This window comes from Equus quagga, chromosome 8 (genome assembly GCF_021613505.1).
Source record: "Equus quagga isolate Etosha38 chromosome 8, UCLA_HA_Equagga_1.0, whole genome shotgun sequence".
NCBI lineage: Eukaryota > Metazoa > Chordata > Mammalia > Perissodactyla > Equidae > Equus > Equus quagga.
In genome coordinates, this window is record NC_060274.1 from 119,361,810 (window position 1) to 119,384,541 (window position 22,732).

General features: G+C 38.8%; 1 protein-coding gene across 1 annotated transcript in view; it reads left to right on the plus strand.

Moving 5' to 3' along the window:
- The window catches only part of LOC124243353 (probable maltase-glucoamylase 2), an 86,409-nt gene that overhangs the window by 11,467 nt on the left and 52,210 nt on the right, over nucleotides 1-22,732 (plus strand). The window contains exons 5-18 of the mRNA XM_046668961.1: nucleotides 52-161; nucleotides 486-640; nucleotides 1,468-1,639; nucleotides 4,629-4,728; nucleotides 5,488-5,600; nucleotides 6,928-7,053; nucleotides 9,132-9,263; nucleotides 9,360-9,458; nucleotides 10,609-10,722; nucleotides 11,624-11,708; nucleotides 13,969-14,086; nucleotides 19,192-19,363; nucleotides 19,908-20,024; nucleotides 22,470-22,624. Coding sequence (XP_046524917.1) covers nucleotides 52-161; nucleotides 486-640; nucleotides 1,468-1,639; nucleotides 4,629-4,728; nucleotides 5,488-5,600; nucleotides 6,928-7,053; nucleotides 9,132-9,263; nucleotides 9,360-9,458; nucleotides 10,609-10,722; nucleotides 11,624-11,708; nucleotides 13,969-14,086; nucleotides 19,192-19,363; nucleotides 19,908-20,024; nucleotides 22,470-22,624 — 1,768 coding nt within the window. The remainder of the gene's footprint in view (nucleotides 1-51; nucleotides 162-485; nucleotides 641-1,467; nucleotides 1,640-4,628; nucleotides 4,729-5,487; nucleotides 5,601-6,927; nucleotides 7,054-9,131; nucleotides 9,264-9,359; nucleotides 9,459-10,608; nucleotides 10,723-11,623; nucleotides 11,709-13,968; nucleotides 14,087-19,191; nucleotides 19,364-19,907; nucleotides 20,025-22,469; nucleotides 22,625-22,732) is intronic.

The following is a 22,732-nucleotide window of genomic DNA, read 5'->3' on the forward strand; positions in this document are numbered from 1 at the left end:
GCAAAATAAAGGCAATAAGCTTCTCTCTCTCTCTCTTCCACACACCCCTAGGGTTTACTGCCCAGTTGAAAAGGTTGTCATCCCCATCTCTGTTTGGATATGATATCGTCGACACCCTCTTCACAGCTGAATATCAGACAGCCAATCGTTTTCATTTCAAGGTTGGTTTGGTAGTTATTGAATACATCTCTGAAGACAGTGCCCCTACACTGGGTTCAGATCATTCTTCTGTGTGCACTGCATAGAGGTGTGGAGGCAGAGGTGCTTCTGTTCCTCTCTGCAGGAATCTCCTGATGGGATGGGCAGGCTGATTTTTATTCGATAGGGGACACATGATTGAGTGCTTTCTTCTCACCAATCAGGAAACACAGGGTCAAGACTTAGAAGCTATTCTCATTGGGGGGTATTTGAGAGCAAAAATCTCTTGTAAGCTCTACAAGGAAGTGTCTTATCTAGAGTTGTCCTGTCTGTTTTCCTTCTGACAGATCACTGATTTCAATAACATGCGCTATGAAGTCCCCCATGAAAATATTCAGCTGTTTAATGAGACTGTTGATACCTCCAATTTGAGCTATCACATAGAGGTCACTCATATACCCTTCAGCATCAAAATAATGAGGACGAGCAACAAAAGAGTCTTGTGAGTTTTTTAATACCATTTGTATATCTGAATATACAATCCCCATGACATTCATTCTGACTTACTGTGGGTGGGCAATGAGATAAGTATGACTTGGGAAAATGTTTGAAATTCAGAAAAATGTCAAAGCTTTTACTGTAAATCATTAACACCATTAATTTGTCATGACTGCAGAGCAAAGAATAGTGAAATGTCATGTGCTGGGTGTGCTAAGTTGTATAAATACACTTGTGGTTCATGGATATTATGAAATAGGGAATTCTATTATTTTGGAACTCAACTTCACTGTTTATTATTCTAAGTTATTACTTCCTGAGAGACCTACCATCAATCGCTTAACAACAGCTTGAGCTTAATCATAAATTATACTGGAGAAGATACAAGGATTAATGTCAGTAAAATCTGTATTCAGGTTCTGGCACCAGCAAATCACCAGGCAGCTGTGTGATATTGGGCAAAGTACCTCGCCTCATTGGCCTCTGTTTCCTTGTCCATAGGAAGGGAATCAAAAGTCCGCTGTTGTTACATGTACTGAGATAATATTTATAAAGCACCCAGAATAGTACTTGACATGAAGCAGATGCACAGCAAATGTAAGGCCACATTCTTCTCTTCCCTCAATCATCCAACATGGGTTTCTGGTATCATATCTCTGGTGCTATGCTCCTCTAGAGATAAAGAACCAGGGACGCCCTAGAAAGGCCTTTAAAGGCAGCGTGAAAGTGGATGATAACACTGAAATGACTCTTCTCAAAGTGTACAGGAAAAGGAGCAGTTTCCTGGCAGAGAGGGCTGTTGGGTGACTCTCGCTCTTACTCCATGCCCAGGTTGGACACGAGCATTGGGCCCCTCCTGTTTGCCCAGCAGTACCTGCAGCTGTCTTTCCGACTGCCCAGCGCCAACGTGTATGGGCTGGGGGAACATGTGCACCAGCAGTACCGTCACAACATGACCTGGGAGACCTGGCCCATCTTCACCCGGGATGCCACCCCCACTGAGGTGAGGTGCCCTTCCTCCTGCTGATTGCTCACAGTAAGGAATATCGTCCCTCCTTTCCAGAAAGTAACCTACAGAGTTATATCTATATATTATTTTGCCCAATTTAGATCTGTTTGTATTGGAGAATATGTACTTGTTCTTGAGGTTTATAAACTCACAATTAGTAATATATCAATTTTTAAAAAATCTCACTTTTAAAAGAAATTTAAATTTAAATTTAATGACTATGCTATAGCCTAATATATATTATAAAACACTTATACAAAATAACTATGTCTGTCTTTTACAATTGAGTAGTTATCTAGGGGAGAGCTTCAGCAGGAGCCATTCTCAGTAGAACTTTGTAGACCAAAAAATGCCTCTTTTGTTTTCCCCCTGAGGAAGATTCATCCTGAGCTAACATCTGTGCCAATCTTCCTCTTTTGTTTGAAGATTTGTCCTGAGCTAACATCGGTGCCAATCTTCCTCTATTTTGTATGTGGGTCACCACCATAGCATGGCCAACAAGTGGTGTAGGTCTGTGCCTGGGAACCCAATCCAGGTGACTGAAGCAGAGTGTGGGGAACATTACTACTAGGCCAAACAACCACCATGGGTCTGGCTCCCTAAAAATGCCTCTTTTGGCATCTTTAGTCTTGTTCTAGTTCTCTACTAGTCAAAGTGTGTTCCAGAGAGAGCAGAGTTGGCATCACCTGGGAGGTTGTTAGAAATGCAGAATTTCAGGCCATGGCCCAGGCTTACTGAATCAGAATCTGCATTTTAACAAGATCCACAAATGAATCACTTGCGTGTTAAAGTGGGAGAAGAGCTTATCTGTGGTAAAAGATAAGTTTTTCTCCCTTTCTTTCTTTCTCTCTTTCTTTCTTTCTCTCTCTCTCTCTTTCTTCCTTCCTTTCTTTTTCTTTCTTTCTTTCTTTCTTTCTTTCTTTCTTTCTTTCTTTCTTTCTTTCTTTCTTTCTTTCTCTCTCTCTCTCTCTCTCTCTCTCTCTCTCTCTCTTTCTTTCTTTTTCTCTCTCTCTTTCTCTCTTTCTTTCCTTCCTTCCTTCTCTCTCTCTTTCTTCCTTCCTTCCTTCTTTCTTTCCTTCCTTTCTCTCTTTCTCTCCCCCTCTCCCTCTCTCCCTCTCCTTCTTCCTCCCTCTCTCCTCCTCTCCCTCTCTCCCTATCTGCCTTTCCTTCTCTCCTCCTCTCCCTCTCTCTCTCTCTGTCTCTCTCTTTCTCTCCTTATTCCTTCTCTCTCTCTTTCAGTACAGGATGGGCAGTACTTTTGTCAAATACATTAAAATATATCACTGGGAAAATAAAACTAAAATATTCAAAGACATACAAAATACAAGCCCAAATTTTAAATTAAACAGACATGAAAACTCTTGTAAATTGCTATAAGAGAGTTTCTAAACTCTTTCTCTTGATTTTTATACTTACCTTGTTGCTGACTTACAGCAAAGGGTTTGGGGAGGTCCCAGGCCATGGACAACATGTAGCATGGTTTTATAGAGCATGTCTTGAAGCCTCCACTGTGCTGATGATGTTTCTCAGATCTGTGCAAGAGCTGCAGGCTGATGTATGTTGCAAAGGAGGGATGGAGCTGAAGTTTTGCAATTAAAATTCCACAGGGGAAGAACAAATCAAGTAGCATATTAACTGGCCCACCCACCAATATCTAATGCAGTGGAGAGAGCATATTTTTTGAACCAAATGAAGAAAAAAAGAAACAATGGCCAGCACATTCTCTAAAATGCTTGGTGAAGGACCCTGACAAATATGGAATACTAAGCATCATACTAAGTTTGGCTTTCTACAGCTGAAATTCTTGAGTTATATAGTCACAGATTAGACTAAAATTTTTTCTTTTCTTTTCCTTTTTTTCCTCCCCCTATACCTCTCCTTCCTTCTTTTTAATATTTTTATTTAATCTGCATTCTACTCTATTCAAGAGTTGATGCCAAGAGTCTTCCTGGCTATAATTTTAAATCTAGCTTATTTTGCACAGCCCTCCTGGTCTTCTCTATTTTATGTATCATGCTGATATGTAACATATCTCTTCTTCCTCATTTCCTGGAATTTACCATTATCAGTACCTTTGTCCTACACCCAGGGCTAGGTTTGTGACATCACCCAGGGAGCTTCCTTGTAGCTTTCTGTGTATTATAATCTCAAGATCTTCTAGTCTTACAGCACCTTACAGGTACACACATGATCTCTGTTTGTATCAGTGCTCATCAATGCCCTGTGACAGTTTCAATATCTTTTTCTTTTTAAACTTTTTTACTACGTAAGTATCATATGTCAATTATAGAAAAGTTAGAAAGCACAGTTAAGCATAAAGAAGAAATTCAAAGTTGCTCATAATATCAAGATCTGCTAACATTTTGTTATATATCATTGCAAATTTTTTTAATTTTTTAAAAATAACTTGATTGAGATATAATTTATATACCATAAGCATTATCTGTTTTACGTGTGCAGTTCAATGATTTTTAGCACACTTACTGAGTTGTAAAACCATCATAATCCAGTGTTAGAATATTTTCATCAGCCCAATATGATCTCTTACAGCCTCTGAGATTTAACCTACTTCCTACCTCACTGCCCACCCCAGATGCAAGCAATCTACTAATCTACTTTCTGTCTCTGGAGATTTAACTTTAAAGACATTACATATAAATGGAATCATACAATATGTATATAGCCTTTGTGTCTGGTTCTTTCACTTGGCATAACATTTATGAGGCTTATTCATGTTGCAGCATGCATCAGCATTCCATTTCTTATTATTGCTAATAGTATTCCATTATGTGGATGTACCATGTGTGTTTTGTCTATCCATTTGTCAGTTGATGCCATCATTTCGATACCTTTTTGATACAATACTAAACTACGTCAGGTGTTGACCAAGTACGTATTGTGCATGGTTTTTGATTTTATTTTAGGGTGAATAAAACACTTTTAACGTGTACTACTATTATTTTTTTTTCATTTTTGTTGACAGGGCATGAATAATCTGTATGGAGCTCATACATTCTTCTTGTGCCTTGAAGACACCAGCGGCTCCTCTTTTGGGGTTTTTCTGTTGAACAGCAATGCTATGGGTAGGAAGCATCTTTTTATCTCAGCAAGAATATGTTTTAGGATGCTGCTTCTATAAAAATGACTTTTGTGGTGAGATCACTGTTTAACAGAAGGCATTTTGGACCTACAATGCTTCTGTAGAAACTGGAACCTGAAAGTAGGTTAACCTGTCTACAAATCCAGTTCGTGCCGAAAGCTATGTTCATTGAAAAATGCTTCAGGGTTCTTTTGAGATGTAATGTGTCCCAGAATATCTGTAGATAGTAGGATTCATTGATAGACACGTTTCAGAGATACCTTTAGATTTCAGTACATAAACCATACTGTCTGTCTGTAGGCAAGAGGCTGTGTTTTGTAGGCTATTGGTCATAGCCCATCCCTTCCCCACTCTAGAATCTTCCTCCTCCAGCTTCTGGATTAATGATACTCTAATAAGGGTTTATTTTTATTTTTTATTTTTCGTTGTCATTAAATTCATCTCTTAAGGTTTTAAAAACTTTTCCTTTGGGTTAAATCTCTCACAAATCCCAGATGTTTGTATTTTTATATGGCCAGATTAAAATAGAATTTGTTTTTGCTCTTAAAATGTCAGTTCTCCATTGGTGATTTGCTCGTATGACATTTTATAAACTTCAACAATTATCTAAAAACAGGAATACGGAGGATTTTCATGTCTTTCAAAATAAGACTGAGAGTCTTTTGGATACCTCGGGTACTCATATTCTGGAGAAGAGTATATTTCAGCCACAAAATTCTAACTCTCCTTTTAATCCTTTCAGAGGTCACCCTTCAGCCCGCCCCTGCAATCACTTACCGCACCACTGGGGGCATTCTTGACTTTTATGTGTTCCTGGGAAACACTCCAGAACAAGTGGTGCAGGAATACCTGGAGGTATGGCTTTGTGTTTAGGTGATCATTATGTATTGCTGTTATCTCATACATTCGTCATAAATTAACAAGGGGAAATTAAAACTTATGAGTAAACTGTGGATTATAAGTGCTGGGATTGTGGGTCTTTCATTCATGTTTATTCATGTATGTTTATTTTGATGCACATTTATTGGGTGCTTTCTGCATGGAAGACAGGCACTGTGCAAGACTTGAGAAATGCAAAAATAAGTCAGACACTAGCCTATCTTCAAGGAACTAATAGCTCAACCTTGTGCGATCACTCATTCCAAAGATCTAAGGTTACAAATCAACAGTTTATTCATTTATTCAATAAATTAAAATTAAGTGAAAAGAAACCACGTAAAAGGAACAGTGATATTTATTTTTGATTCAAACTGTAGGACAAGAAGGAACTTTAGCCACCATTTAGACTGTAGACACACTTCCTACTTTATGGAAGAAAAACTTTAGACACACTTCCTACTTTATAGAAGAAAAAACTCAGGTACAGAAAGATGAGGTGATGTGTTCAGGATGACACTTAATGGCATGTGAACTGTAGTCCCAGACACCAGCGAATTGATAATCAATTAGGAGAAATATGACACAGCCTGAAATAGTTGTAATAGGAAACACTTTATAATAAATGCCATTAATGAGGTGCAAATAAACTATCTGGGAGTTCAGAGGCATGAGAGAAAGCACCGTGCTGAGGGGATTCTCATATTGGAGGCCAAGCACTCTGAGGAATAATGTAAGAGAGGGCTCTGTGTGTGAAGTCTTCTCAATGTTGGCTCGAGCACTTGTAGACTTGGATTTCAAATATAATGCAGTGTTTCTTCACTCATCCCGCTCTTAATCCTATCAGTCCTTATTCCTTTATCCTTAGCACATACTGCTGTCTGAAATTAGAAATTTATTTATTGCTTTTAGGCTCTGTGAGAGCAAAAATTTAAGTTTGCTTTATGTCACTATATCACAAGTCGCTACCTCAGGCCTCACCACCATGTAAACACTCAGAAAATATTTATTGAGTGAATGAATGTTACTTCTTTCCTCCCAAAATGACACCATTATTCAAGCGTTTTCTGCAAATCATTATTTTCTGATGTTGAAGTTGTTGAGAATACATTTAGGTACTTAGTAAAGAAAGATGGGAGTTATAGAATTTTGCAAATTATCATAAGAAATTACTCTTGGCTCTGACATTTTTAGATCTGGGGACTTTATAGAAAATGAAATGGAGACAATGTTTTCCATGTCAGACCTGGTGTTACAAACAGTGTTGATTCTAAATTCTTAGACACTTCTATATTTATGTTTTCAGCTTGTTGGTCGACCATTCTTGCCTTCATACTGGAGTCTTGGGTTCCAGCTTAGTCGCAGAAATTATGGTGGCATCAACGGATTGAAAGAGGTTGTAGATCGAAATCGTGCAGCTGGGATCCCATATGTAAGCTGGAACTTCTCTTATCATGCATCAAGCAACATTTTTAATCTTTTATTTTTTGCGTTTAATTCAGTTTATTAGGAAAAAATACAGATAGATAGATAGGTAGACAGATAGACAGATACACCTACTGTCAGAAATTTGCCTGCTGAATTACCTGTTTCATTATGGAAAGAGCACAGTTTATGTTCAGATGGATACGGTCTTGAATTTTAGCTTTATTTCTTCCTAGCTCTATCAATGTTGGGCTAGTTAATTAATATCTCTGTGTCTTAGCTTCCTCCTTTATAAAATGAGAATGTAAGACTTACTTTGGTTGACTGGTAGTTAGGGATGCCTTATACTAAGCATTTAAAGCATGTAGCATGGAGGATGACCACCGCCAAAGTTAGCTGTTATTTTATAAGAGAAAGCAGCATATGGGGAGATATGGTTAATGAGGGCTGAAGATTTTAATGATGACTGACAGGAAGCGAGTTTCTTGCAGTGTCCTTTGTACTCCTTTCTGAACTAGCAGACTAATTTTGAAAGTTCTATGGTTACAAAGTATTTATGATGTTCAATGTCCACTAGTAAATAAAAAGATAATTATTAAGTGTATAATGTTTGGTAAGTTCCTCCAGAGATGCATAGCATGTAGTTAACGAAGTTATAAAAACAGCTTATTTTGGGTTAGGTCTTTGGAACTGGGGTGCAAGCATGTATTTGGTTAGCATTGGAGGGAAGATTGTACACGTGGAAATGACTCTGGCCTGATCTCAAGATTTTTCAATCCCTTCTTGGAGTAGCAATGAGGGCAGGTAGGGAGATGAATTTTTCCTGTGAGAAAACATGTCCACTATGTTGTTTTGGTGTTAAGGGGAAATTGATTATGTGTTTCATTTACTCCTCCCTTATCTGCCATTTGCAAATACCCAATTCCAGGAGGAATCAGGTCCAATCTTGCCATATCATTGTTTTACAAAGGGCTTTCACATTCATGGTTAACCCTAACTTACTGATATTTTGTCAATGAGAAAATGGAGACACTGCATGGTTAATGACTTTTCTAAGGTCACTGCAGCTAGCTAAATAGCTGGACCAGGATTCAAAAGGGGTTTTGGTCTCAGTCTATCCCCATGCCTCTGATGGGAGGGGCTTTTTTGAGGTGTTACTGATTCCAAAACAAATGAGCTTCATTCCATTGATTGGATCTTTCCTGCCATGTGACCGTGGAGCACACCTGGGTCCTAAATGACTGCCCAGTAGTAGAACAAATGATGCTTCGTTGGCAACAGGCTATAAGCCACATTCTCCTTCAGGTCTGTAAGCTAGAGCCTTCTAATGCATGACTACATGGGGGACACTTACTTAAAAGATTTTCTTACATCTTTGAGGTATGTGTCAGATTGAGAAAAAAAAAAAGAGAAGAAAGAGCATCTGGAGTCAAAGGGCCTATCACCAAAGCCCCAGTTGATCCCCACTCACCCATGCACGTAACCTTGGGAAACGTCACTTAACCGCTTCACATGTCAATCTTCTCACTAAGTATAACATCTGCTCCTCACAAGTTGGTATGGAAACACAAAAATGATGTATGTATGAGAGTTTGGTTAATTGAAGCTCTATCCCTTTGTCATTTTTCTCTGTCAATTATTACTCCAGCAGTTTTATGGGGGCAGGAAGGCTGTTTTCTCTTCTTGTGATATATTCTAGCTTGATGTTTAGAGTCCAAGTTAGTTCACGATTATAACATTATTAATATACTCATTCAAACAAATATTTAAAGAGCACCTGTTCTGCGTCAAGTGTCCAAGCTCTCAAGTTACAGAAATGAATAAGACACAGTCCCTACTCTCAAGTTCTTCCTGATACCTTATAACATTCAACTTTCAGGACCAAGAAATATAAAACTGCAACCTAAGAGCACTGCGTCTTTCAACAAGGACTTATTTACTCCTAGGAGGTAGCCAAGTGCTTGAAGTTCTGGGATCATTAAGAAATATGGCTTCAGCTTTTATGATCAAGAAGCAGAGCTGTAATACTTTCCATCAGCACGGTGATGTTCCCTAGGTTCTGACTGGCCCTTGCTATTGTTTCAGGATGTCCAGTATTCTGACATAGACTACATGGATGGAAAGAAGGATTTCACTATTGATGAAAAGGCGTTCCCTGGTCTCTCAAATTTTATCAAAGACTTACATAGCAATGGAATGAAATATGTAATTGCTATGGTATGTTTAAACACTTAATTCCCTTGCCTCATTTTTCTTTTCAAAGTGCAAAAGAAATTTACAAAAGCAATATTTATTATTGTATTTATTTATTAGAATCCTGGCATCTCAAATAACTCTGACTACCTGCCCTATGTGAATGGGACAAAAAAGAGAGTATGGATCTTGGATGACAATGGCTTTGTCACTGGGCAGGTAATTTCTCAAGAAAATTAGAGTAAATTACATTTTGGGAAGTTTATACTTCTGGTATGAAGATGGGTGGATGGCAAGTTATGGCATCATTACTGCTTTCATGGCTGTAGAGGTTTCTTTTGTTATTATTTTCAAACCAGGAGATATAATAGTAGAATGATTAAAATTCTGAAGGATTTATTTCTTAATTGAAATACATTTGACATGTAACATTGTGTAAATTTAGGGTGTGCAACATGTTGATTTGATCCATTTATGTATTGTAATACGACTGCCATTGTAGCAATAGTTAGCACCTCTATCACATCACATAATTATCATTTATTTTTGTGGTGGGAATAATTAAGATTTAGTCTCTAAAAAGCTAGCCCCTCACCCTTTAATGATACAGATAATTGAGAAGCAATATATTATTAGAAGAAAATTCATTTTTCTTAAAGTCCTACTGCCTCGAACTTTTTAATTTTTCCCAAGACAATAAATTCAACTATGATAATATAGCAAGATGCTCATAGGCTAATGTTAAACCTACCTCAGCTAATATATATTTAGTTTACTTGAAACTGATAGATAGAGCCCAACCTTTAGTCTAATGCAGCAGTTTTAGGCATTGGACTGGACTGCCCTATTTTCAGGGCAGCTGAGCTTTTACAAGAGTACTTTCCACTGAATAATAAGCACAAAATTCATTTAACCCTTTAGAAAAGATTATTTATAAGCAAAAACAACATATTATTTATAAACATCATTATTCAAAGCAGATTTTAGATGACTTTTAATTAACAGCCCATTAAATGAATTCGATCATTTTCTCCTAAAATATTTCCTGGTTAGAACTCCCAGTATTTTAAATAGTTCTTGTCCCAATTGGCCTGAAATAATGTAATTTTACTTTCTTTGTTTAAACAGGAAAAAGATATTCGATGGCTTCTCATCTATTCGATCAGTTGTTTTCCTTTTCTTTTTTCATCCTTTGTTTCCTTGCATCCATTTTACAATTTAGTTTTTGGGGAGAGTCACAAATTTTGATTAAAAAATGATAAGATGCATAGATGCATGGGGCTTCTAGTAGAAGAAATAGTAGCCAGCAATAAATGCATAAGTGACCCATCAAACGAACAAACTCACAGCCTTCTCCTTTGTTCTCCAGGGATATCCCGGATGGACAGTCTTTCCCGATTATAGTAATCCCATTTGTACTGAGTGGTGGACAGAGGAGTTCAGTGAATTTCATAAAACTCTGGAGTTTGATGGAGTCTGGATTGTAAGTTGTTATTCCAGGATCAAAATTCTTTTGGAAACAGATATTCCAAGTTTTGAGATAAACTTTGACCCTGATCTATAATAAAATGGTTTGCTTGACATCGTGGTATTAACCCCTTTTATGTCATGCTGAGCTTATATGCAGTAAATTACACCCTTTAAAACCTTGGATTTTAACTCTGGATCTGCCAGCAGCTGGTTATTTCTTTTTGAGAAAGTCCTTTACTTTCTCATGGCCTCAGCTTTTACCTCCATTAACTGTCTTTCAACTTAAAAATACTGTTTTCTTAAAAGATATAATTGCTGTTATTTGTTGCACTGATTCATTAAAATTTAAAGTTAATCATTAGAGAATAATTTAATGAGCTTTTTTATTTTTTAGGTAGAATATTTCTTTGAAATTTGAAAGATTATCTCTGTTTGTTAGCAGGATTAGACATCGCATATTTTTAATGCATTTTAAATAAATGGATTTGATCTCAATTATATCTCCTTGTCCTGCACTGAGTGGAATAGAAGGTGGGAAAAATCATAAAATTGAAATATTACCCTATCTTAGGTTCTTTAAGACAATACTGAAATAATAACAGCAACAATAAAAATGACAATATTTATACAAGGTAAGAATAAGCCTCTGGAATGGTATTTCTTAGTTAACTGATTGAAATCAATGTATAGAAGGTAAAATGTGCCTGATATCATTCGGAGTTGGGAGGCATCTCAGATACAACCTATTCCAAAAGATGAAACGGAGGTCAGGAAAATTTAGGAAGATTACTCAAGATCCCAAAATCAGTTAATAAGAGACCCCAGATATCAGGCTTCTTGTTCAGTAAATATTCCTCAACAACCAACTGTAGGTCAGTAACATTTTCCATTTTGTGTATTTTGTGTCTTTGAAGGAAATGGATGAAGTATCTAGTTTTCTCCAAGGTTCTGATCATGAGTGTGAATCAAACAACTTGAACTTTCCTCCTTTCACTCCTCGTAAGTTTTCACCTGTTTGCTAATGATGTGGGCAATGGACATGTCTAAAACAACCTCAGTAGTACTCAGCGTGGCCAAGAAGAAGTTCACTTCCCAGTTCAAAGGACCCCCCAAAACACCCTGACCACTCTTCTACTGGAGACCTTGCTGCATTGTTTGGTCTCTGATTACCGTTTTTGCTGCCATGACCTAAGGGCAAGCAGGTGGTAAAAGTATGCCTTCCATGACTGTGCCACTCTGTAGAGTTCTACATTCTTCCATCCTGTTCTCTACCTCCAGACCCCTCATACAAGTGGTTCAATTTTAAACTTTGTGAGAATATCAGAATACTTTAGATATAAACTTCCTTCCATTGAAGTAAATCTATAACTTTGTTAACTTGTATTTATTTTTTTTTTTTAGCTCATTAGCAACATTTTAAAGCATCAACGGTTCCTTTTAGGTCCTATCTGTTTTTATGTCCTATATCTAGTCAAACTCATGTCTCTAATCCCTAATTTTGAAAGAATGTGTGTGTGGGTGTGTGTGTGAGTGTGTGTGTGTGTGAAACAGTATAGAATAGATTATGCTGTAGAAGCAAAAGAACCCCAACATCTCAATGGATTAACACAATAAAAGTTTATTTTTGTTTGTATAATACTCTAGTGTGGCATGTGTGGCTCTCATCCAAACAGTAACTCAAAGATCTAGTTATTTCCATTGCCTGGTTCTCCCACCTCAGAGTCTTTTGTTTGCAGCTTCTTAAGTGAAGGAGAGAGAGAATAGAGAGAGTTTTATGGATAGGCCTGGAAATGAGGTGTATTCGGTTTGCTCGCATTCCTTTGGCCAGAATCCAATCACATCATCTCAGTTTAACTTCATGCAAAAGTGTGAAATATAATCTTATACTCCCAGGAAGAGAACACAGGCTTGGTGGGCATCTGGCCAGCCTTGGCCAGTTTACTCTGGTTTGTCTACTTTACTTGCACCCTTGGACCAAGATTTGGTTGTTTCCTTAGCCCCTTTTGTTCACCGAAGGAGCGGAGAACGTTTTTAGGAGGAATCTTGACTTCAAACAATTTAACTTCCTGCCAAATCGACCATTTGCTTCCCTTGCTTATTCTTCATCCTTCTCTGCTCAGTCTGTGTTCTCTCAGTTATTTTCACTGTAGATCAGATTATCACATTTCCCTTTTAATCTCTTAATCTTCTTCTTAGCCAAATGTAAGGTTTTTTTTCTACAGAAAACAGCAATCCTATCACCTTCGGTCTGCTTCTGGCAAGCACCCTACTCCCTACCTCCCAGCATTGCATTTACTTATTTGTGATCAGCCGCTGTGCCTCATAGCTGGTCTACTTCTCACTTTTTCAGGATTGGACAGTACATGTTAGCATAATAAAGATTTAGATATATTACTTTTGACCCTGGGAAAATATTAGTGTCCTTTCTTATCATTGAAGTGGCTGTGAACCTCATTCCACAAAGTGAGCTGTGCCAGAAATGTAATTTTCTTTATGTTTTATAATTCAACTTAATTTCTGATACCAAACCCTGATTCTGTTGGGTTGGTGGGAAAAACTCAACCTCAATGTTTCCTGGTTTCACCGCTGTCTGGAGTTGTGCCTCATACTGAGATCCTACGTACCAGCAAGGCTTCATGAAAGAGGGCAGGTATGGCCCCCCGGTTGTTGGTCTATAAGGAGAAGAACAAGATTGCAGGCCACAAAGTGGAAAATATTGAGTATTTTGGGCATGCGAATGGGAAAATACAGTAACTAGGGTGATGTCTAGAGGCACGATCTGAGTTCTTATTCACGAAACCATCCAAATGTCATATCTCATTTTTTAAAAAAAGTGTGACTGGGGTGTGAATGCCTGTAAGATGAGTGAAAATGTTCCCTTTTCACTGCCCTCATATCTGTTCCTTATACAACTCATTCCTCTTGATTAAATGTATGTAGATAAATGTGTGTACTTTATGTTTAGTCTCAGATCAACTCTCCATTGCTCTGAGCTTATTTCTCACTTGCTTCCACTCAGTGCCACTCTTTGGGAGCTCAAGGGAATGCAAATTAATTTTAATGATCTATCTCAGAGAGGGGCTTAGTGTAGGCCCCAGGTAGGAAGTAGCATTTAAGAAATAATTTAAAATCTGGAAAGGATTTTATCAGGTAGAGATTGGTGGGGACAGTGTGGTAACCAGGAAGCAAACGATTGGGTGGTTATTTTGTTAGAGTTGGTTGACAGGGAAGTGCCTCACTGATGGATATTTCCCCACAGGAGTCCTGGACCACTTCCTTTTTGCAAGAACCCTCTGCATGGACACGGTGTTTCACTCGGGCCTTCACTATGATGTCCACAGCTTGTATGGCTACTCCATGGCAAGAGCCACAGACTCGTAAGCCTGGTTTTCCTCCAATCCCAGATTGGGGAGGTGGGAAGTGGAGGGTTTCTCTTGTCTTCCATAAGTATGTTTTTCGAATATTTTTTGTGTTTATAGGGATATAGAAGCTCAGACTTTATGGGCTGTTTAAGAGGCCTTCTCATATAACCCCTTGGTTTCTGTGCATAATTATTTTTGATTGTGTTGTGACCAAGGGACTTCATTATTTCAAGGATGCTAGTAGGCAATAATGTCCAAGGTATTTAGAACCCCCAAGCTGGCCCTTGTTTGGGTCCTATTACCGACTATGTCAGGGTCACCACACTAGGGTTACTTGATTTAGCAAATAAAAATACAAGACGCCCAGTTAAATCTGAGCTGGTTGTATTTCTACTAAAAATTATTCACTGTTTATATGAAATTTAAATTTACCTGAGTGTCCTGTATTTACCTGGCAATGCTACACCACACCCTCTTGGCTTCCCTCCCCACTGCCTGCTCCAGTCTCCCTCTCAATTTTCCCCTTTGCCCTGAGACACACACACACCACCATCACTACCACTTATTGTGAAAGTCTGACAAAGGCACAGATGCCTCTTGCGAAGTATTCAGTCCTTTTCATACCTTGTCACATGGAATTTGCTGATGACTTTGTAAATTAAGAACTAGCTCCCTGCAAACTCCCCTTGCCAAGTTCCTTCCTTGGAAGGTGGCAAAGTACAATCATTATCCCTAAGAGAGCAAGAAATTCGGGGCTAAGCTTAAGAAGATTTTAGTTCTAGATTTGCAAAACTGATGGGGAAACTAAAGTATTCAAAGAGTTGTCAGAGTTCCTCCAGTGGCTCAGAAAGGAATGTCCTAGTCTTCTCTGTGTATTTCCTTTTGTTTTGGTGTTTCGAGAACTCTGTTATGGGGATCAGGGGCAGAGAGGCTTTGATGTGCTTACGGGGTGTTTTTCAATCCTTCTCTTACCTGGCTTCTCAACGTACTTGATGTCATTGCCCAGTCCTCTGAAACTCGGCTCTTGGTTCTCAAGATACCCCTCTGTCCTGCTCTCTGTCCAGCTGTCCTTTCTCAACCTCTGTATCTGGATCTTTTTCATCTACTCTCTCACTAGTGATCAGTTGTGGAGTCAATCTTCAGGATCCTTCTCTTTTCATTCTATGTCAACACGTAGGTAATTTATCCTTTCTCATGGTTTTAATGTAGCTTGTTCAGATGATTTTTAAAATCTTTAATTCTATCTTAGGTTTTCCCTGATTTTCAGACCCGGATATCCAAAACTACCATCTGACCTTCTTGACTTGGATGTCTTATTGCACCTCCAATTCCATTTACCTTACTCTGTTGCCTGTTTCTGCCCAGCCTCCACACTCTGGCTAATCATCTTGGAAACCGTTAAATTCCCCATCTTGGTTGGTAGCAACACCATCCCTATCTCCCAGACTCCCAGGTGAGAAACTTGCTATCTTCCTTGAGTTCTTTCTTTCTTTTTTTTTAAAGATTGGCACCTGAGCTAACATCTGTTGCCAATCTTCTTTTTTTTCTTCTTCTTCTTCTCCCCAAAGCCCCCCAGTACACAGCTGTATATTCTAATTGTAGGGCCTTCTGGCTGTGCTATGTAGCTCACTGCCTCAGCATGGCCTGATGAGTGGTGCCATGTCTGTGCCCAGGATCTGAACCAGCAAAACTCTGGGCCGCCGATGCAGAGTGTGGACTTAACCACTTGGCCACAGGGCTGGCCCCTGAGTTCTTTCTGTCTGTCATACTCCCACACGCAATCAGTCTTCAATCCTTTTGATTCTAAAATATTTCTATAACTATCTCTTTTCTTCTCTCGTTGACACTTCTTAATTAATGTCATCATCATCGCTCACATACAGCATTACTCTAGTCCTATTCCATTCTCTCTGATTTTAGCTTTGTCTCCCACTAACCTATCCTCTACCCTTGCTACTCAAAGTGTGGTCCAAATACCAGCAATATTAGCTGCACCCAGAAATGTATCAGAAATGCATCATCTTGGGCCTAACCCCAGATCTTGGGACTCAAAATTGGCATTTTAACAAGATCCCCAGGGATATTGAATGTATGTTAAATTTCAAAGAGCACTGCTCTATACTGTTGTCAAAGTGATCTTTCTGAATCACAGGTCTGCTCATTTCTCTCCCCAGTGTAAAATTATTTATGGCCTGGTATTTTCTATAGAATAAAATCCAATCACCTTAGCAAAACCTATAAGGTACTTCATAACCTAACCCTTTCTTAGTATTTTTCTTTTATCTTTTCCACTCTTCATATTTTATGCTCTGGTAATGCATGACTGCTCATTGTCCCCAAATCAAAATGCTACCTCATTCTTTCACATCTTTGCCTGTGCTGTTCTTCCTGCATTAAATGGTCTTCCGTGCCTTGTCCATGCTGCAAACATACACTTATCTTTAAAACCTCACCTCAGATGTTAATTCTGGAAAACTTCCTGACAGTTCTAAGAAAAGATTATTTCCTCTTTTTCTGGGCTACCTTTGTTCATATTGCAGTATGCTTAATATGCAGACATCTTGTATTGTAATTTTTAGATATTAATATTTTTTTCTTGCTAGACCATAAGTTCCTTGAGGGCAAAGTCACCACTGTATCCTTAGCCTGAGGAATAGCGTGTGTACTAAAGACATGTTTGTTGAATAAGTGCCTGGCCTGAGAAACAGAAGAAAGGCGGGCCAGGCCCATAGGGGACCTGATGGAGTAGAGGCAGAGGCTGTGCCTACTTTGTTCTCCAGCACCATTTTGTCCTCCTGACTTTGCATTATTCTGGATTTTCCAGGTGAGAGAGAGTCCTTGTCCAGTGAACACCAAAGTTTTTATTTCAATAAAAGAAAATCTTCAAGAAGAAGACTGTATTATATTTCTGATTTTATCTTCTCCTCTCTGACTTCTTTCTCACTGTATCTTTCCTAGGAAATAAACTAGATGAATAAGAATCAATTTCCTCATCTTTGAAATGAGAGAAGTGGATTGATGTTTCCTATGGTTCCTTCCTGTTCTGATCTATTTAGACTCCTGGATGCTTCAGTCTAAGAATGGAAGGTCGGAGGGAGAGTACATAAGTGGCCAGGGTGAGAATGAAAGTGTAAGGAAGGGCAGAGAGATGGAAAGAGAATTTCAAATTGCTTTATTGCTAGTGTATCCATGTGATAAAAGTGCTATAAAATCATCATGGGGTTGGTTAATATATTCTAATAGTTATGATTAATAGTTAAAAGGTTCCCTTGACTGAGAAAGTAGTAGGTGTCTTTCTAACTTCTCTGGGTCAGGCAGAATGGCCTATGTTCCCGGAGAACAGTGGAGATAAGTGGAACTTCGTCTTTGGGCATGAGGTAGAGTTGGTTAAAAAACAGATAAGATTTTCTTTCAGTGGGATCTGGGCATCAAGAAAACTTAAGTCATAGGTCTTATGAATATTTGGCTCAACCTTAGCTGGAAGTATGGTTTGGGGACAGTTGTTAGTGGTCTACTCAGAAAATGAAATTCACCTCCCTCTAGGCTGAAAGCAGGAGACTAGATCCTCTCAGAGATCAGGACCTGACCATAAATAGGACCAACCTGAGAAATGGAAAGAGAAACTAAAGGATTTCTGAATAAGATGTTACCTCTAAGACAGAAAAAAGCAGACTGTTATCTAATCTGTATTACCTAAATGGCCTGCTTCTAGATAAACTGTAAGCTCAGATAACTTTATCGCTCTTTCAGTTTCTCTCTGTATAACCTGAACATGTTTCTTTCATGACTGATGAGTGCAGGGTGCATGCAATAAAGCCTCTAGCCAGTGGTTATAGAGGTAAAGTATTAACTAGTCTCTATCAAAGGAGAAATGAGGATAGGAGTTGAAGAGTTAGTCCTCTCCTCCAGCCTACCCCTGCTTTTTGGTCATTAAATCATCATAAGGGAGCCCTTGACTTTCTTAAACCAGTCTTCTATTTCCCTTTTGCCATTATAAGTCATTCTGTGTTTATAGACTCCGTATATTCTTAGGAATATGAAGTGGGAAGCACTGGTGGTTGTGATAGTGTGTGTGAGGAATTGCTTGGTGCCCAGTGGTACACTTGTCCCAGGCTCTGTATTGGAAGGAAAGACAGAAGACCTTGCTTGCAAAGAGCTAGCAGCAATTGCGGCTCAGGTATTACCATGCTGTAGCTGTTTTATTGTTTGATTTTGGAACACTAAAAGAAGTAGTGAACTGTTTAGCATGGAAGGAGAAGGAGGAAGAGGCATTTCAGTGAAGTGCCTATGCAAAAGAGTGTTCAGAGTAAAAGCTAGAAATAGCCTACGTCTAACTATATGTTATCCTATCCCATGCCTCCTCATGCTGAAGTAATTATCATTCTGAATTCTGTGCTTTTAGTTCCTTTGCTTTTGTTTCTACATAGTTTTATTTGATATGTACTACTTTATATGTAACACGGGAAAATAATATTTTAGCTATTTTTAACTTTACAAAGAGTTTCGTATGTCCCATTTTGAGGCTAATGCATTTCAATTAATATTATTTTGTATAGATTAAGATTTCCTAACATTGGGAATTGCTAATAATAGGTTCTGAAGGTTCAGAGGAGCCCAGGTGCATGGATCCCAGCTGGTGTACAAACTCTCCTCTTAGGCGAGCAGTGGACATTGGGTTCTAACCTGAGTTGGTGTTGTGCTAAACAGGATTATGAATAGATAGCCAGGCAAGGAACCAAGGGATACTGGAAAAAGTTTGTCTAAGGGAGAAGATGGGTCCAAGAACCCCAAGCATGATTCCAATGTTTTGTCGACCTAAAAGGGCCTGAGCACAACCAGATCCAACAAGATGGAGAAAACATAATCAAGAGGATGGGGGCCTAAAGAAATTCCTTGGGGGGCTGAACTGTAGAAGTTTGTAGTGTCTCATGTGAGGTCTGAAACTTGATACAGAAATGAGAAAGAAACTCTTAAGAATGCTAAACTAGTTTGTCCCCCTGCTTCATGATACCTTGATGTTTTTTCTGAGTTTGATTGGAAAGCCCATCGCTGTCCTTGTTATAGTGAATCCTAGACATTCACAGCTCAAGTCACAATCAATTGACTGTATTCCTTTTCAGGGCCATGGAGAATGTCTTCCCCAATGAAAGGAACTTCATTTTATCCCGTTCTACTTTTGCTGGATCTGGCAAATTTGTTGCTCATTGGTTGGGGGACAATGCAGCCACATGGGATGATCTCCGATGGTCCATCCCCAGTATCCTTGAGTTCAACCTATTTGGCATCCCCCTGGTGAGTTTCACTCTCAACCAAGGGACTTTTACTCTTTGTCTTTTGACATTCTTTCTATCACCAGTCTTTGAGGGTATCTGAAATCCAAGGAGCATATATCTCACTGTGATGGGTATTGGAAAAATCAATTTTTATGTGTAGCATGAGCTGCCTTGTGAAGATAGGATGGGAAAACTTTACCATTGGGTTGTCATCCATGGACTCTCTGAAGTTAGGAAGGAGACACCATGAGTAAAATGTATTGGTATCACAGAAAAATTCCATCAGCAGAGCATCAGTGGATAGCGAAGTATGAAATTGGGAACTGAATATTGAGGAGGAGCCCTTGATAAAACAATCACTTTTCCTCTCATTTGTCAACCCATCATGCACACTGGCTTCCTTCTTCCATTTGGCTAGGGACTTGCCCTGAAAGCCTGGCACTTCTTTAACCATGGAATAATGGGAATAAGAGATTCTTTTTTTCCCTTATCATGTGGGTACACAGTCAATGCTTTCTCCTCTCTCACCGGCCACTGTGCTTGTATGTGTGCTAACTCTCCAGGTAGGTGCCAACATCTGTGGTTATAGAGAAGATGTCGCAGAAGAACTCTGCAGAAGGTGGATGCAGCTTGGAGCATTTTATCCACTATCAAGGAATCATAATGGGCCTGACTTCAGGGTAAGACCCCCAAGAGTAGTGATGGAAACTTTTTGGCTTATCTAATCTACTTGGTCTCAAGGAGGAGTTGAAGAAAATCCCACAGGTTGGCCCTAAGTGCAGGAGCAGAATAGATAAATCTTGGCTCATAAGCCTAAAAAGCAGGGTGTCAGGGTGAGGGTTTGTGGGAAGGAGTACATATATAATTGAATGGTTTTATTTTTGGAAACTCACTAACAAAGGTGAGAAAGATTGTTAAAGTGTCTATGGTGCTGCTATCACTTCTGTTTCCACCTTATATTAGATGGGACAATTGGAGGACAGTGGTGTTTCACTTCAATTAATAAAAGGGAAACCACCCCTAGATGTGGGAGAGCAAGAAGGAAGGATTCAGGCAGGGGCAGGTCAGTGATCTGAAATTTTTTTCACTTTGTTGCAACATTCTATCTTTCTATGAATGGTTTAGGAGAGCGTCCCCCACTGCTTCTCATGACCCATCCTGTCTTTATCCTCTTCTATCCAAACCATGTTTTTGATGAGCAAGTATATAGAAGTGGATTCAAGTCTCTCTTAAGGGGATATTTCGTGATGGCAGGAGCAAGTAGGGTAGGATGCTCTTTCTTTTAATGAAGTTATCTGCAACTGAAATGTTTCAAGTTGAGCAGTTTAGATCCTAATAGGCTCATTAAAATAACTTACTGATGATCATTTTAGACCCAGTTCTTGACTTTGTCCAGTGACATGTCTCTAACCCGGGAAAGATTCACGCCCAAATCTTCAAAGTATTTTTTTTCCCTGGGCTCTCCTAACCATTTGTGATCTACAGGGAGATGAACTATTTCTGAACCTCAAAGCAGGTGTCTGGAAGCAGGTAGGGCAGGCGCTCTTCCGGAAGTGATGGCCTGGAAGGGCTTATGAAGATGAGAGCATTCACATCACTCAGGCTGCTAGGATATAGTGCTTGTTTTCCTTTCCTCTCAACTAGCGCTGCCAACAGAAAGAGAATGAGAGCCAGACATGTAAGTTTAAATGTAAATTTAAAAAGTAAAAAGAAGAGCAATTATGTTTAATATATTTTATGTAACTATTATATCCATGACATTATCATTTCAACCTGTGTTTAATGCAACATTTTATTAATGAGGTATTTTATATTCTTTTTCTACTAAGTCTTCAAAATTCAGTGTGCATTTTATACTTACAGTACATTTCAATTTGGGTGCTAAATTTTTAGCAGTTGAAGAAAAATGTTATTGTACCAAAACAATGAAGTTACATTTAATGGAAAAAATATTTTACATTGATTCAATGTTTAGGTTTATAATTAAATTAACTAAAATCAAAATTAAAAGTTCAGTTCCTCAGTCTTCCTAACCGCATCTCAAGTGTTTAATAGCCCTATGTAGCACGTGGCCACCATAGTGGATAGTGTAACTCTAGGCTTTCTCACTTAGAGATTAGAGTGATTGAGGCTGTGGAGTGCTATTTTCTTTGGTATTTGGCCTCAGGGTTTTCATGAGCCCTACACTGACGGCGTGGAGTGGTCTCATGGAGTAGTTCTTTTTGGAGGGGGGAAATAGGCATGTTAGGGAACAAAAGAAAGGAAAACAGTCAGATAATTTTCTCTAAAATTCAGTCCCAATAACACAGTACAGGATGACAAGTCTAAATGTGGCATGCATATCTTTCACACCTTTCAAATTATGAGGAAAATGACCAAAACGAGTGCCCATCACTGATGGAAAATTTTTGTTTCTGCATCCTAGGAAAATTAGATTTCCCTTCGGAAGAATTTTTTCTTTGCTTTTGAATAAAATCTGCTAAAAATTGTTTTCATGATTTCTTCGTACATTGTATGTTGAAGAACAAATGGAAGTCACTGTCTTTGGGATAGAGAAAATAAAACAAATTTTGATGGTGAAAACATTAAAGGCAAAACTAGACAAATTTTAAAATTACAAATTAATAAAAGTGCATGGAAAAGAAAAGATGGATTGCAGATCATGGTGGTAGGCAATGTGGCTTAAGGTAATGGGTTTCAAAATTCTTTTTTAAGCGTGCAACTTATTATCATGATTATTTCCCAAATGAAGTGTTATGAGAAACCTCTCTATATAAAACAAATTGGAGCAGCTCTGGAGGGAGCAAGGCCCACCATAGCCCCTTTATCTCCATGGCAACCTCTGTGGGCTTCTTCATCACCCCAAGGCTACCATAGACTGGCATCAGAAGACATGCCAAGTTTAAACTCTGCCACTTGCTTGCAATTTTACATTGCGAAAGTCATGTAATCTTTGATATTGCTTTCTCATCTATAAAATCAAGGAGCAAGACCAAGATGCTTTCGGTTCTGGAAATGCTTTGATGTCCTCCAAGTTGGAGAATATGGCTACTTTCATTGAGAAAGCTTCTGATCAGAAGGGAACTTTAAAAATATGGTGGAAATATTTAGTGATTTCCTTCTAGGACCAGGATCCTGCAGCCTTTGGTGAAAACTCTCAGCTGTTGAATTCCTCCAGACACTATCTGAACATCCGGTACACCCTGCTGCCTTATCTCTACAGCCTCTTCTACCGCGCTCATACCCTGGGGGAGACTGTAGCAAGGCCCCTTGTTCATGAGTGAGTTTCCTGACCCTCAAAGACTCCCTTTCAGATCATAATTTCACTTCCCTTTTTAGTACAAACAAGGTTAGTTAGGACCTTGTTGCCATATAAGGTGCTGTTGTC